The following is a 15,312-nucleotide window of genomic DNA, read 5'->3' on the forward strand; positions in this document are numbered from 1 at the left end:
TTACACTGAGCATTTTAAACAAAAGCAACTTTAGAGTTCCTATCATTCTATAACTCAACCCAGTCCAAAGTCCCTTGGGATGATCTTTATTACTTCCACTTCTAAAGTAACTAGAAGAGCTGGAGGCAGGCTGTGACTTTCTTGTTAGACACGTTCCAAGAGGGGTATTCAAATGCCAGTGCCTCTTGGCAGCCCTATTTGTCCCTCTTATGAATAGTGTTTTTCCATTCCAGAGATGGGTGAGAAACCTGCTGCTCCCAGCCCCTGCCACCACACGCTCGGATGGTGACCACAAGAACAACCAGGTGCAAACTCTCTCCGGAGCTGGGCCTTGTCAGTGCACTGAGGAGTCCAGGAGCTTCCGGGAACCCCCTTGGCTCAATCCAGATCGTGAGAGGGGAATGTGTGGTGATGTGCAGCTGTGTCTGTGGGAGATGTGGGTTCTGAGAAACAAAGGGTTTGAGCTCTGGGTTACATGGTGAGAAAACTCCTTTCCCTTTTGAAAGTTAAGCCACAAGTATATTTGTGGTCAAAATAAATAAACAAATGATTGAATTAATTCCAATAGATTGGCTGAGAGAAGTGGACAAATTTTGTCTAACTTTATTCCTCACTATTGAACTCAGGGTTTTCAATTTCAAGAGAGTTCTGTTGGGAGGGTAAATACACAAATAAGCGAGAGAGTGCATAGGACACAAGTGAACAGTTTACAGTTTTCTACACCTGCTGGGGACACAGTGGTTTCCAGAAAGAAGAGAGGGAAGGAAAACCCATTGGGGTAGATAGGAGTTGGTGGGTATTTGTCTTAAGGTCTATGAGGGAAAACAGCCAAAAATCTGCATATAAAAGTAAATGTTCAAACAGGAGATTGTTTCCTAAGAACTTTCACTCTGCTGGCTTTCTCACCAACTTCCTCAACAGAGCACCTCATTGTCACAGGGAACAGTTCATGTTTCCAGCGTGCTCCACTTTCTTCTCTGAAGAAGATGGTGTGTTTTCCTGGCTATTCTCCCGCTGGCTTCCTCCTCCCTCTTCTCCTTCAGGCGTCCAGATGGTGCTCAGCAGGTCAGTGTTCTGCTTCATGCCTTTTATTTATTGGCGTGTTTCAATGGCTCTTCTCATATAATGAAAAAACTTGGTCATCCATCACTCACAACTCTGGCCCCTCTCAAAGACAGTTATATCCTAAGGAGTCTGTGGCTGTGTCTGTTGCTAATAGGAGGGTTGAAGTGTCCAGCCAAGAATGGGAGTGTTTTCCTTCATATCAATGCCCTTTCCTCCTTTGAGCAGACCTCATAAAACTCATAGCTGTAATATTTATCTAAACATTTATTGAGTATGGGTGATTTTAGCCTGTTTGATTTTGATGTAACTGTTGGTTAAAATATGCTTTGTAATGTTCACACTGCCAAGAAAACCCAAGTCTGAGTACAAGGAATTTGGACTCAAGATCCCTAAGCTCTATATGGTTATGTTCTTGGACAAATCATTTATTCTTTCTGGAACATGAATCCTTCTTTCATAAAATAAAAGGAGCCCTCAGGATGAAGTTTTTAGACTCTAAGTTTGGAGAGACACCAGCTATGAGATAACAATAATGACATTTTTGTTATCATCCCTTTAATTTGAGGACAGTTAGGCAGTGAGTATCAAAGTGTTTAATTCTCATACATGTTGAATCTTCAATTCTACAAGAATCTATCCTAAAGGCAAGCTCTCCCATCTGTATAATCAGGTAGAGCTGACTACATATACTAAAATGGTTGGATGTTCTTTATTGCAGAAATTGGTATATAATGATCCCATTTATGTGAAACATAATGATATTTTCCACTATACTGTGGTTATAAGCAATGTCAATACCTTTTCTTAAATTAAATGGCTTATATAACAGGTATGGCCAACAGCCCAGAATCAGTTAACTAAGGGCACACATCCATTGAGTTATACTAGTACCCTGGGTTTTACACAGGCATGGAAAAGAAAGAGGGACCACAGCCTCAGTGCAGCCTAATGGCCAATGTGATGCTCCTTGCCCAGAACTGCCTGATCCACACTCCCTGGGACAGACTGGCCATGGGCTCCTTCTTCTAAGCTCATATATCCTTGACATTTGTGCTCACTCCTCCTGAATATCCACATAGCCATGGCTTGGGGAACTCTTCCCACTCCACAGTCGCTGCATTTGCAGGCCCTAAGTCCTCACTTTTCACAGGATCCACAATATTCTGGGCATCTGATAAGCAATTTTGCCCAGGGGGTACCTGTCACTTTTTGGCTAATGGGATCTCTACAGTAAAATAACTTTCAAGCAAATGGCTGTAAGTGACTTTGTGAAAGAGCATATTTTAGAATTCAGACTAAGTTCCCATTTTGGTCCGCAGCATCCTCCTTCCCTCCCTTGGGGACTCCAGCTGTCCTCTCTGGTAGGCACTGCTCTGCCTCTTAACATCTGGAACCACTGGTCTCCAAGTCTTGCACCCCTCTCGGGAAAATATTTTTTATGAAAAAAGTTCTCTATGATTCTAAACTTTCACAGTTATTTGAAAAACCAAAAAGGCCTACTTCACCTTATAAATTCTGCTTTTCATCTTGGTACAAAACACTATTAATCCTCCCCCCACCCCACCCCAACACACAGTAACCTAAATCTCAAGGTCAGAAACATCTACTTACCCCTAGGAGCAGAGTGCCGAGAGACTATGGGATGAATGAGGAGAGAAGAACCTTCCAATACTCCCCTTCTTGCCACCACAAAAAAAAATATATATTTGCTTAATAAGTTACTTTGCCATATTTAATTCTCAATAAATCTCTTTTCCATAGGTTTTTCATAATTCATATATAAACACTGTTTGTAAGTGTGTAGAAAAAAAATATGTCTTCTCAAATGCAAACTGTCAACAATTGCTACTTCTGGGGACTACAGTTGAAGAAGTAGATTTTTATATATAAATAAAATTTAAAATGTATATTAATTTTTTGGAAAATAATACAAATAAGAAAGAAATATGTTTAGGTCCCTAAATAAAGAGATGCAGATGGGTCTTCCATCTCATGTTCCCTCACTCATTCCCCCAATCTGTCTCTGATTTTCATGCAGTGTCTGAGTTTTCTGTGAAGGGACCAGATGAGCCCATCAATGTCTTGTTAGGGGCAGATGCCACTCTGCCCTGCCAGCTGTCCCCTGAGCAGAGTGCAGCCCACATGCACATCCGGTGGTACCGAGACCAGCTCTCCCCTGCTGTGCTTGTGTACCAGAATGGACAGGAACGAGGCGGGCAGCAGATGCTGGAGTACCGCGGAAGAACGGAGTTGGTGGGGGACTCCATCCACAAGGGGTCTGTGGCGCTGCTGATCCAACACGTCCGTGCCTCTGACAATGGCCAATACCAGTGTCGTTTTAAGGATGGTCACATCTCCCAAGAGGCCATCGTGGAGCTGCATGTTATAGGTATGTTAATTTGACACAGAGTGTATATGTCATGCTGTAAGGCAAAGAGAACGGTGAGGACATCTGGATTCCTAACCTAGTATTTCTTGTGACCCTCCATCTGTTGCTATGCTACTTTACCTTGCAGAATGGCAATTTCCTCAACTGTACAGTGAAGATAAGACTCTATACTCTATTTGCTTTTAAACACCAGTATTTCTGAAGGTGTTTTGGCAACCTAAAAATCCTGAATTAACTATTATTAATTCAGATACGTACTGAAACTCCCAAACATTAGTTTTTACCGAATCAGGAGAGAAAGACAACTAACAGAATTAAACTCCTTTTATTTTTAACTTTGTGCATTTTTTTCCTCTCTTTGGAATGACTCCAATGCTCTCCTAGTCCTAGAAGAATGCAAAGGCATTAAGCTGATTTCAAAACTGTTTCATAGGTTAGCCTAACACTGGCTGTGAGTGGTTTCTTGACCTCTGAGCTTCAGTTTACTCATCAGTCTAGTGAAGGGTATAGTTTGGCCTTCAGATTCAGGAAGTCCTAAGCCCCGAAGACCACAAGCCTCAGGCACGTGGCTTTTCTCCTCAGGTTTGGGCTCTGCCCCTCACGTTCACATGATGGGGCCTGAGGATGGTGGGATCCGAGTGCTGTGCTCCTCAGGTGGCTGGTTCCCAAAACCCAGAGTGCAGTGGAGCAACATGGCGGGAGTGAAGCTACCAACCCTCTCTGAGTCTCAAACCCAAGATGGAGATGGGCTCTTCTATGTGGAAGCATCTCTTGTGGTCACAGACAGCTCCCTGGGCAACGTGACCTGCTCCATCCAGAATCCCTTCTCTGGCCAAGAAAAAGTGTCAGCCATCTTCCTTCCAGGTCAGTGAGGCATAAACCCCAAGGCAGAGTTGGGAGTGTGGTAAAGGCAGAAAGGAGGGAAGAAGGGCTGGAGGGAGCCTTGGAGAGAGGGCAGGGCTTCCTCTAGGCTGGTCCTTACTGTGTTTCCCCTTCCCCTGTTAGAGCCTTTCTTCCCCAGGACATCTCCATGGAAGGCAGCCCTGGCTGGGACACTCCCTGTGTTGGGGCTCCTCCTCATTGGGATCAGCTACACTGGCTGGAGAGAACATCAAGCCAAAGAGAGAGAAGTAAAGAAAACAAAGAAAGAATCTCATGAAAGAGACCAGATGAGGAATGAAAAGGAAATGGCACTTACTGCCAAAGGTAAATCGGGGCAGCAGGGCAAGTCAGAGGTTCATGGAAAAGCTGGGGATACAGGTAGTATAAGGCAGATGCGGAAATGAAAGGTTGCGAAAGGACCCCAAGGAAAACAGAGGGTATCAAGAATTCCACTGAACTGAGAGTCTTGTGGAAAGGAGAAAACCATATGGGAAGCTAGGAGATCTGTGGGCAGAGGTCATGAGTCCTCCAAAGTGGGGCTCCTCAAACCACACCAGGCCCTTTCATGCCTCTGTGCTCTGACCTGTGCTGCTGTTTCTCCTTGTGGAATTGTCTTCCTAATCTTCTCTTCCTATTTGTTCTTCAAGAATAAGCTTCCCATGAAGAATCGGCACTCCTTCCTCAGTAATCCCACGATACTTCCTATGAGCTTTTCTTAATCCTTGTCATTTTAGATTTGACATACATTTTTGCCAATATTTCATGCCTACCTGACTATGAGACCCCTAAGGGAAGGCCAAACTGAATTCATTTAGCTCCTCCCCGAACTCAGGAGCAGCTAAAGCCCAAGTTGATGAATTTTACATCTCTTCCTTTTTCAGCGAACCTTGAGGCAGAGCTTGGTAAGTCTTGCTTCTTCTCATGCTGTGTTTAGAGTTTGTTTCCCTGTCACACGTGTTCTGGGTCTCTCACTGAGTGTTGTTTCTTGCAGAAGGGCGAAAAGCATTATACAATGAAGGTAAGAGACTCTGGGTTTCCCTCGCCACCTGATGTCCTGATGCCCAACACTTCCTCAGCTTCCTTCTCTTAGAGGGAATGACTCAAAGATTTAGTGGTGATCAGTGGAAGAAAAATAAGGGGAATGAAAATGAACACAAGGCCCCAGATTAATGTTTCACCTGGATTTGTTCTGTTTTAGATTGGAAGAAGGCCCTGCTGTATCCTGGTAAGTAACTCTCTGGGCTTAGATCCTGCCATCTGCCTCTGGTATTCTGAGTATAATCAGCAGAGACATAAACACACACATCCATTTGCAAACTGTGAAAATTTATTTGGTATCAATCTGTAGTATTTTGTATTTGGAGGCTCAAATAATCAATTGTTTTCCAGAGCTAAGGATAAAGAAAAAATAACTGCTAACTGGTAAATTCCACAACATGCATAGGGTAGGACTCAACATGAATTGTGAGCCCATCCACTATGGAGAAGGAAGGAATAGAATTCAGAGTGATTTTGATGAGATTTGGGAAAAATAAAGACTACCCTATATCACATCAGCATTTCTATACTGTAAATAAAGTTTTTAAAAATTATATCACATTTTTAGTTTTTTGGTGAAGAAGATTGGCCCTGAGATAACATCTGTTGCCAATCTTCCTCTTTTTTTAATCCCCAAAGCTCCCCAGTACATAGTTGTATATCCTAGTTGTAGTTTCTTCTAGTTCTGCTGTGTGGGACACCACCTCAACATGGCTGGATGAGGGGTGCTAGGTCCTAGGCCAGAATCTGAACTGGCAAACCCCAGGCAGCTGAAGTGGAGCGTGTGAACTTAACCACTCCACCACGGGGCTGGCCCCAGCAAATAAAGTTTAAAAGAGAACATAATGTACTATATTTTATATTTGGAAAAAAAATGTTAATTGTGATTTTACTTATCTTACCTATTCAAAATAAAGACAATAAAGTTCAATATACAGTAACAAAGATTTATGTTTGAAAAAGTTTGAAAAACAATCTTTCAAAATATTTTAATATCATTTCTAAAAATATATTTATCTAGTGATAGAGGGAATTGGCTATTTTTATACCTTTTAATGTCTGTGCCTTTGTATTGTGTGGGTTTACAAGTGTGTGTGTGCATGTGTAATATAGAGTTGGATCTCAAAAACATACCAGGTCATTTCTTAAACATATACTTGTGCAATGTTAACATGCCCGATGGTAGCATAAGCCATTATCTCTGAGCATGTGGAACTTAAAGTCCACTGGGAGAAGTAAGCTAGGAACCAGGCAAATAGACAAAGCCTGATAAGTGCTTTGATAAAAGGAGGTCAGAGGAACCCCTCCCAAGGGTTAAAGTTGGTTAAGTAGTTTCTATGAAGAGTTTTCTTCATGAGCTGCTTAAAAATGTTCCCATGATTCTAGAAGAGAGCGCAAAGTACTAAGGGTGAGGACATATGAGTTTTAGTCCCAACTCTGCCAATTATAGCTGAGGAATCAGGTCATTTTCTCTTTCTTCACCTTAGTCTCCTTATCTCTAAAATGAAAAGATTGGAATAGATGATCTGAGATGTCCTTCTTGATTCATATATTCATAGATTCTATACATCAGAGTGCTACACTTCTTACAGAAGGGCAGTTCAGTGAGAGATCATAGTGCTGCTTCTGTCAAGAATTACAGATACGTCCTTATCTGCCTATTGCCCCAAGACTCTATGAGAATATCCAATCTTTAAATAAAATCACAAGCCCTATCATAAGAGAAGTGGCAGCAGGAAGAAGCACATGCAGTTCTATTCCTCATGAGGAATCTGTCTCAGGAGAAAGATATTTAAAAAATCTGATTAAAGGGATAAAAATGAGTCAGTTCAAAGGCCTTAGTCACAAGCTTAAGCTTTACTCTGAAGAGGTCATAGGCTGGAAAAACCCCAAAATAAAATAAAATGAAACGACATTCAAAGCTCTCATCCTTGGTGAGGAGAGTCATAAAGGTCTTAAGAGAACAGGCACCTAGAACACTAGACCTCATTCCAGGTGTTCTCCAAACCTGGTTCAGGCTGCAGAAGCTTATTGCCCCAGCATCAGGCTGAATTAGGGGATAATTCCTAAACTTGGATTGAGCACAGAAGTCATACCACATGTGTTATAGTCCCTGGACACTACCAGAGTTTGAGGGGCTTAGAGGAGAAAGTGAGGAGAGTTGAGCAGAGAAAGTGATGAGCTAAGGAAGAAGCATTTTGCCTCCTTTTCATTCCCTGGATATGCTTCCCCCTTGGTCTCAATTTGTATTGCTCTTTTTCAGACTGGAGAAAGGAACAGTTCCAGCTTGGTGAGTGGTTCTTTATCTCTTGGCTTCCTCCAATCTGCCCTCTGATGTCCCATTTTTTCTTCCTAACATCATCTCCTAGTTAAAAAGATAGAGGCACCATTATTCTACTAAAGAGAAGGAAGAACATGAAGATCATTAAATGTTAGCCTGAACTGAAATTGCTGCTGGGATTAGCTACTCTGGTTGTGTTCTCACCTTTATATATTGGCCCAGCTTTTTTGTCTGTGGAGTCTACTTGGTTCTGAAACAGGAATTCACATAGTCCCTCAGCTGAGGAGACCTCCAGCTAGTCAAAAATGCTCAAAGTGGCAAGAGTAACTCAGCTTCTCTCTTTTTTTTTTTAAAAGATTTTATTTTTCATTTTTCTCCCAAAAGCCCCCCAGTACATAGTTGTACATTTTTAGTTGTAGGTCCTTCCAGCTGTGGCATGTGGGATGCCGCCTCAGCATGGCCTAGAAAAGTGGTACCATGTCTGTGCCCAGGATTCGAACCAGCGAAACCCTGGGCGGCCAAAGCGGAGCTCGCAAACTTAACCACTCTGCCACAGGGCCGGCCCCTAGTCAGCTTCTCTTTTTAAAGAGCTCAGCTCACATGGAGGCTGTTGCTAACTGAGGAACATAGGTCTAATTTGTAGAGAATGTGGAAAGAACACTGTTCTCAAGTAAATACTGCAAGTCCTCTGCTCACTCCAGCACTCTCCCAGGAAACTGATAGTAGCATAGCCAAGATCAGATGAGATCAGTAGCCTGGAACCCATGGTGAGAGCACATCTAACACCCCAGCTCCACCTCCCCCAACCAACACACATTCAGAGGAGAGGTATTCTTTCACCAGTGGATCCACATTTGCCCTGTTTTGTTAAGGTTTCCCCTGTACAACAGCTTTCTGAAATACACAATGTTGGCCATTTCCTTTCCTTTTATTCCCCTTACAGCCCCTGTGACTCTAAGTCATGAAATCTTTCACCAGAACAATTCTGACCCAGAGAGAAAAGAGAACTTCAGGGAGGGAACACAGGATCTATCTCTCAGTAATAAGCAAGAAGACTGCAACCTTATCACACTTACTCAGGAAGGCTTCAGTTTCTGGAGACATTTTTGGGAGGTGGACATTGAAGACATTGATGAGTGGACTCTAGGCATTTATGAGGAGCCCATAGAGAATAACAAATATCTACAAAAGAAGAAATACAGAGTCTTACAGAAGAAGGGATGTGAATACAGGGCTCTCACCTATTGTCTACAAGATATTTCTCTAGAAAAGTCTCTCCCGATAGAAAAGTGTCTGCGAAAGATTGTGATTTTCCTGGATTATGAGGATGGTGATATTTCTTTCTACAACATGACTGATGGTACCCACATTTTCTCCTTTACCCAAGCAAGCTTCTCTGGGTCTGTCCATCCTTACTTCAAACTTAAATCCATGGAAATGTCTTCATCTGCACAATATTAAGTAACTTAGAGGAAGAACCTATGCTATGAAGACAGTCGCCCATTCTTCGTAAACCCTGGGGCTTCAGTCCTGATGGGGAGCCTCAAGCCCACTGATTATGAGGCCTCTTGGTCTAAGTCTCCATGAGTCTCCATAACCATAGTTTCTGACCACATCAGGCACTGTTTGTTAAACATTCTGCAGAGAAGAATCTTTTTTTCTTGTTATTGTTATGAATGATGTTTCTTGCTTTATATCTACTATATCACAGACTGATGATTTTCTTCAATGAATTACTGGAAAAATGAAGTGAATAAAAAACAAAGCCATACAATTACAAGTGCTAATTATTTTATGATTATGTTCAATATGCCTAAAATAATTCTGTCAGTTTGCTCTAAAAGTTTTTTAACACTCTATGTCTGTATTTGTTTCATAAATAACTGGTAAGAAAAAGTTTGTAGATAGATACTGGTCTGTGGACCACACTTTGAGTAGCACAGCTAAAGCCATATTCAAATGAATAAAACTTAGATAAACCTCCTCACATTTCTCAACAGTGGCACAGAATAAAACTGACATTGATTAGAGTACTGGAATTGTCTTGTCCCAGTAGCAGGGAATAATTAGTGCTAGACTATAAAAACTGCTCCAGGGGCCGGCCCTGTGGCTGAGTGGTTAAGTTCGCATGCTCTGCTTTGGTGGCCCAGGGTTTCTCCAGTTCGGATCCTGGGCACAGACATGGCACAGCTCATCAGGCCATTTTGAGGCAGCATCCCACGTGCCACAGCTAGAAGGACCCACAACTAAAATATACAACTATGTACTGGGGGAATTTTGGGAGAAGAAGCATGAAATAAAAAGATAGGCAACAGTTGTTAGCTCAGGTGCCAATCTTAAAAAAAAAAAAACCGATCCAGTATTAAAGAACAAATCTTAAAAGCAAAACTCAAAAGGATCAAATTGCTTACAAGTATATCAACTTCATCCCAAACCAAAGCTCAAGAGAGTAAAATTCACAATGTCTGACATCCAATCAAAAATTACAAGGCCCCGGGGCCAGCCCAGTGGCATAGACACTAAGTTTGGCATGCTCTGCTTTGGTGTCCTTGGTTTGCAGGCTCAGACCTATACCACTCATCAAGTCATACTGTGGCAGCAACCCACGTACAAAATACAAGAGGATGGGCACAGATGTTAGCTCAGGGCCAATCTTCCTCACTAAAAACAAAAAAAAATTATGAGGCACATAAGAAAGCAGGAAAATATAACTCATAATAAAAAGAAAATCAATAAATTAAAATTGACATGGAACTGATTTAGATGTTAGAATTAACAGACAAGGACATTAAAACAGAAGTTATAACTATCTTCCAGATGTTCAAAAAGTTCACTAGAGATGTACATTTAAAAGAAAGACTCAGATTGAACCTCTGGAGATGGAAATGATGTATGAGATGAAAATTATAGGGGATAAGATTGACAGCAGGTTAGCCATTGCAGAAATAAATTATTAGTGAACTTGAGGACATAGAAATGGAAACCATTCAAAATGAAACACATGGTGGAAAAAAGTACTGAAAAAATGAAGAGTATCAGTGAGTTGTGGGAAAACTTTAAAGGGCCTAATACAAAAGTAATTGAAGTCCTTGAAGAGAGGAGAAGGGTAAACAGAAAAAAGATTTCAGAAAATAAGAGTGAAAAATATATTCTAAATTTGATCATTATAAATTCCAAATCCAAAAGGTTATCTTAGTCTGTTTGGGCTGCTCTAACAAAAATACCATAGACTCAGCAGCTTATAAACAACAGAAGTTTATTTCTCACAGTTCTGCAGGCTGAGAAATCCAAAATCAAGGTGCCTTCAGATTTGGTGTTTGATGAGAGCCAGCTTCCTGGTCCATAGGTAACTGTCTTCCTGCTATGTCCTTACATGGCTGAAGGGGCGATGGAACTTTTTGGGGTCTCTTTTATAAGGGCACTAACACCATTTATGAGGGCTCCACCCTCATGACTTAAGCACCTCCGAAAGGCCCTATCTCCAAATATCATCATTTTGGGAATTAGGTTGCAAAATATGAATTTTAAGGGTACACAAACATTCAGTATATAGCAAAGTTCGATGAACTCAAAGCACAAAAATGAAGACGATACCATGGCACATAAAAGTCAAATTTCTCAAAAACAAAGATTTAAAGAAGCCAGAATAAAAACACACACAGAAGAATAAAGATAAGAGTGACAGTCTATTTCTCATCATAAACAATGCAAGTGAGAAAACAGTGGAGGAATATCTTAAAGTACTGGAAAAAATACATTGCCAGAATAGAATTTAATACCCAGTGAAAATATTTTTCAAAAACAAAGTGAAATAAAGACGTTTGCATTTATAGACAAGCAGTGGGGAAAAAAAACCATCATCAGTAGCAGACCTACACTATAAAAAATGCTAAAAGCAGTCCCTTTAGGCAGAAGGAAAATGGTAACCAATGAAAATTTGGATCTATACAAAGGCATGAAGAGCACTGGAAATAGTATCTGCGTGGGTAATTATAGAATGGTTTCTTCTTATTGTTTAAAAATTTTAAAAGATAAAAGACTCCTTAAACAAAAATAATAACAATGAAGTATGGACTTTATAACAGAGGAAAGATTTAAATGTATAACAACAACAGCACAAAGGCAGGAGGGAAGACATGAAAATACATTGCTGTAAGTCCTATAGTAGATATAAAGTAGTATAATATTGAAGTTAGAATGTTATAAGATAAATGTGAATGCTATAAACCACAAACAATCATTAAAATAACAAAAAGAATTATAGCTATTAAGCCAAGAAAGGACATAAAATGGCTCTTAAAAAATAATCAAAACAAAAGCAGAAAAGGAAGAAAAAGGTAACAAAGTACAGACAGGACAAACAGAAAATAAATAGATGATAGACTGGAATCATATCAATAATGACATTAAATGCAAAAGTAGAAAGCACATTCTTTTCAAGTTTACACAGAATATTTATCAAGATAGACCACATTCTGAGCCACAAAAATATATCTCAATAAATTTTAAAAGATTCACATTGTAGAAAATATCTTCTCTGTTCACAGTGAAATTAAATTAGAAACCAACTCAAGAAGATATCTGGAAAAATCCCCACATATTTGGAGACTAAATAACATACTTCTAAATAAACCTTGGGTCAAAGAAGAAATAAAAAGGGAAGTAAAGTGCATTTTAAACTGCATGAAGATAAAAACAGCAGATTAAAGTTTGTGGCATGCTTCTCAAGCAATATTTTAGGGGAAATGTATAGCACTAAATGTCTATATTATAAAATAAAAAAGGCCTTAAATCAATAACCTTAGCTTCTACCTTAAGAAACTAGAAGAAGAAGACCAAATTAAACCAAAGAAAGCATAACCAAAAGAGAAATAATAAAGTTGAACGTCGAAATAATTAAAACAAAAGACAGAAAAACAATAGAGAAAAATCAAAGAAACCTAAAGCTAGTCCTTTGGGAAGCTCAATAGATTTGATAAATCTCTAGCTAGATTGATCAAGAAAAAAGAGAAAAGACACAAATCACCATATAATTGATAGAAAGGAGACATCTCTACATATTCTACAGATATTAAAACAATAATAAAGGGACATTATGAAAAACTTTATGCCAATAAACTTGACAATGAAGATGAATAAATTACTTCAAAGACAAACTCCCAAAGTGTATTCAAGAAGAATTAGATAACCTGAATAGCCCTGTATCTATTAAGGAAATTAAATTTGCAGTTAAAGGCCTCCCCAGAATGAAAACTCTAGGCCTGGATGACTTCATTGGTGAATTCTACAAAACATTTAAGCATAATATAATACAAAGTCTGCACAAACTTTTCTAGATAATTGAACATGGTGGAATTTTTCCCAATTCATTCTATGGAGACATAATTACCCTGACACCAAATCTAGACAAAGACATCACAAGGAGAGGAATTACAGACCAACATCCCTCATGAATATAGTTTCAAAATATCTAACATAATATTAGCAAATCAAATCCAAGACTATATCAACAGGAGAAATCAGCATGATCAAGTAGTGTTTATGCCAAGAATGCAAATCAGTAAAACGTTAATCAATGTAATTCACCCTATTAGCAAACTTAAAAGAATAAATAGATGGTAGAAAAAGCATTTGACAAAATCCACATCCATTTCTAATAAAAAGCTCAGCAAACAAGAGACCTGCCTTACCCTGATAATGGACAATTATGAAAAATCTATAGTACTACTATACTTAATCATGAAAGGCTGAAGATTTTTTTCCGTAAGATGAAGAATAAGTATGTTTGCTCTACTAAGCTTCAACATTAAGCTAGAGGTTCTAGCCAGTGCAATAAGGTAGTAAATATAGTGAATGGGCAAACAGATGGGAAAGAAAAAAATAAAACTGTCCTTATTTTCAGATGATATCATCCTCTAGTTAAAAATGTCTATGGACTCTACAGAAAAGCTACTGGAACTAGCAAGTGAGTTTTAAAAGACTGCAGAATACAAGATCAATGTGAAAACAGCAATGGAATTTCTAGCATCAATCAGAAAGAGAAACAAAAAGCAATACCATTTGTAATAGCATTGTACATACTCGTACACTAAAAACTATAAAACTTTGCTGAGAGAAGTTAAATATTAAGTTGCTGATTCTCCCCAAGTTTATCTACAGGTTCAATACAATCCCAATAAAAAACCCTACAGGCTTTTAAAAAAATAAATTAGCATGTATATTCTGAAATTCACATAGAAATGTAAAGGATCTAGAATAGCCAAAACAACATTGCAAAAGAAGAAAAAATTGGAGGACTAACATACCCTGATTATAAAGCTACAGTAATCAAGACAGTAATGTATGAGTATAATGATAAACAGTTCTATGATACAGAACAGAAAGTCTAGAAATACACTCACATGGAAAACTGATTGTCCAAAAAGATGCAAAGACAATCAGCGTGGAAAGGATCATCTTTTCAACAAATTGTTCTGTAACTATTTGTTATCCATATACAAAAGGTAAAAGAATGGATCCATACCTCAACTATAAAAATAATTAACTAAATGGATCATAAACCTAATTATAAAACCTAAAACTATAAAACCTCTAGAAGCAAATAGGTAAAAATATTTATGACATTGTGTTAGGTAAAAATTTCTTAAATAAAACACTTAAAGCTTATTCCATAAAATTTTTAAAGATTGATGATTTGGATTAAGGTGCTAGATGACTAGATTACCCCAACCCCCCTCCCCCCATATCCTTATTTCCATCCTGAAAGAAATCTGGAATATACTGTCCAGAGAGGATAAACTGATCATTTTGGTGAGGGAGAAAACAGACAACAGGTTAGGTAGAAACAGATAATAGGGCAATAAAATGTGAATATGTTCAAGAATTCCATAATCCAGACTTGTAACTTCCATGTAACAATTTGGAAGCCCCTTTTCTGGGGAATCTGATTTTCCTAAGAGGAAACACCTAAAGATACTGACATCCGACAAAAGATTTATCAAAATCACCCTATATTGAAGTTCAATGTCAACAAGATCCACGTATGTACTCAGACTTAGCACAATCCCCCTGCTCTTAATCAGGGTCAAAAATTCAAAGACTAACAGGTATTGGAGTAAAATTTCCAACATGGAATATAGAGACATAAATGGATAGAAAAACTTGAATGAAACAGAGACTATTCATGGAATAGAAAGTTTTAAAAGAAATTATTATTAATATTTCCAGAGTGATCCAAAAGACATTGCATCCACTAAGCAAGAACAAGGTACTATAAAAATAGGTCAATCATGTAAGCGAGAAGTTTTAGAAATGGCAATAGATATGAATGATCCCAGAGAAGATGTAGAAGATAAAGTTGAGCTTCTCCCAGATATTAGAGAATAAAAAAAACAAAAACAGAAAATAAGAGGAAAAGATAAGAAAACTGTATAATCAGTGGCTCAGTCCTGAGGTTCTAACATGTGAATAATGTGTGGAAGAAAGAAAGAACCGACAATGTGGAAGAGAAAACATCATAAATGAAATAATTAGACAAAATTTTCCAGTTCAGAAAAATGTAAATATCCAGTGTAAAATAGCACACCAAATTATTGCACGACTGAAATTACATTCATATGAAGACACATCATTGAGGATTTAGACCTTACAACAGAAT

General features: G+C 38.8%; 1 protein-coding gene across 2 annotated transcripts; it reads left to right on the forward strand.

Annotated features, from left to right (window-relative positions):
- The first annotated feature begins 95 nt into the window (after nt 1-95).
- Nucleotides 96-9,452, forward strand: LOC106827311 (butyrophilin-like protein 1). Of its 2 annotated transcripts, none has more exons than XM_070515158.1 (10): nt 96-390; nt 922-1,065; nt 3,104-3,454; nt 4,037-4,318; nt 4,460-4,660; nt 5,218-5,238; nt 5,328-5,354; nt 5,535-5,561; nt 7,638-7,664; nt 8,599-9,452. In XM_070515158.1, exons 1-10 carry the CDS (start codon nt 210-212, stop codon nt 9,114-9,116), a joined length of 1,779 nt encoding a protein of 592 aa, XP_070371259.1. In that variant the 5' UTR covers nt 96-209; the 3' UTR covers nt 9,117-9,452. The 2 variants fall into 2 exon arrangements, with proteins under 2 accessions (XP_070371259.1, XP_014690570.3); XM_014835084.3 differs by having other exon boundaries at nt 166-305; nt 8,599-9,451.
- Nucleotides 9,453-15,312: the final 5,860 nt, after the last annotated feature.

Source organism: Equus asinus, chromosome 8, assembly GCF_041296235.1.
Source record: "Equus asinus isolate D_3611 breed Donkey chromosome 8, EquAss-T2T_v2, whole genome shotgun sequence".
Lineage (NCBI taxonomy): Eukaryota > Metazoa > Chordata > Mammalia > Perissodactyla > Equidae > Equus > Equus asinus.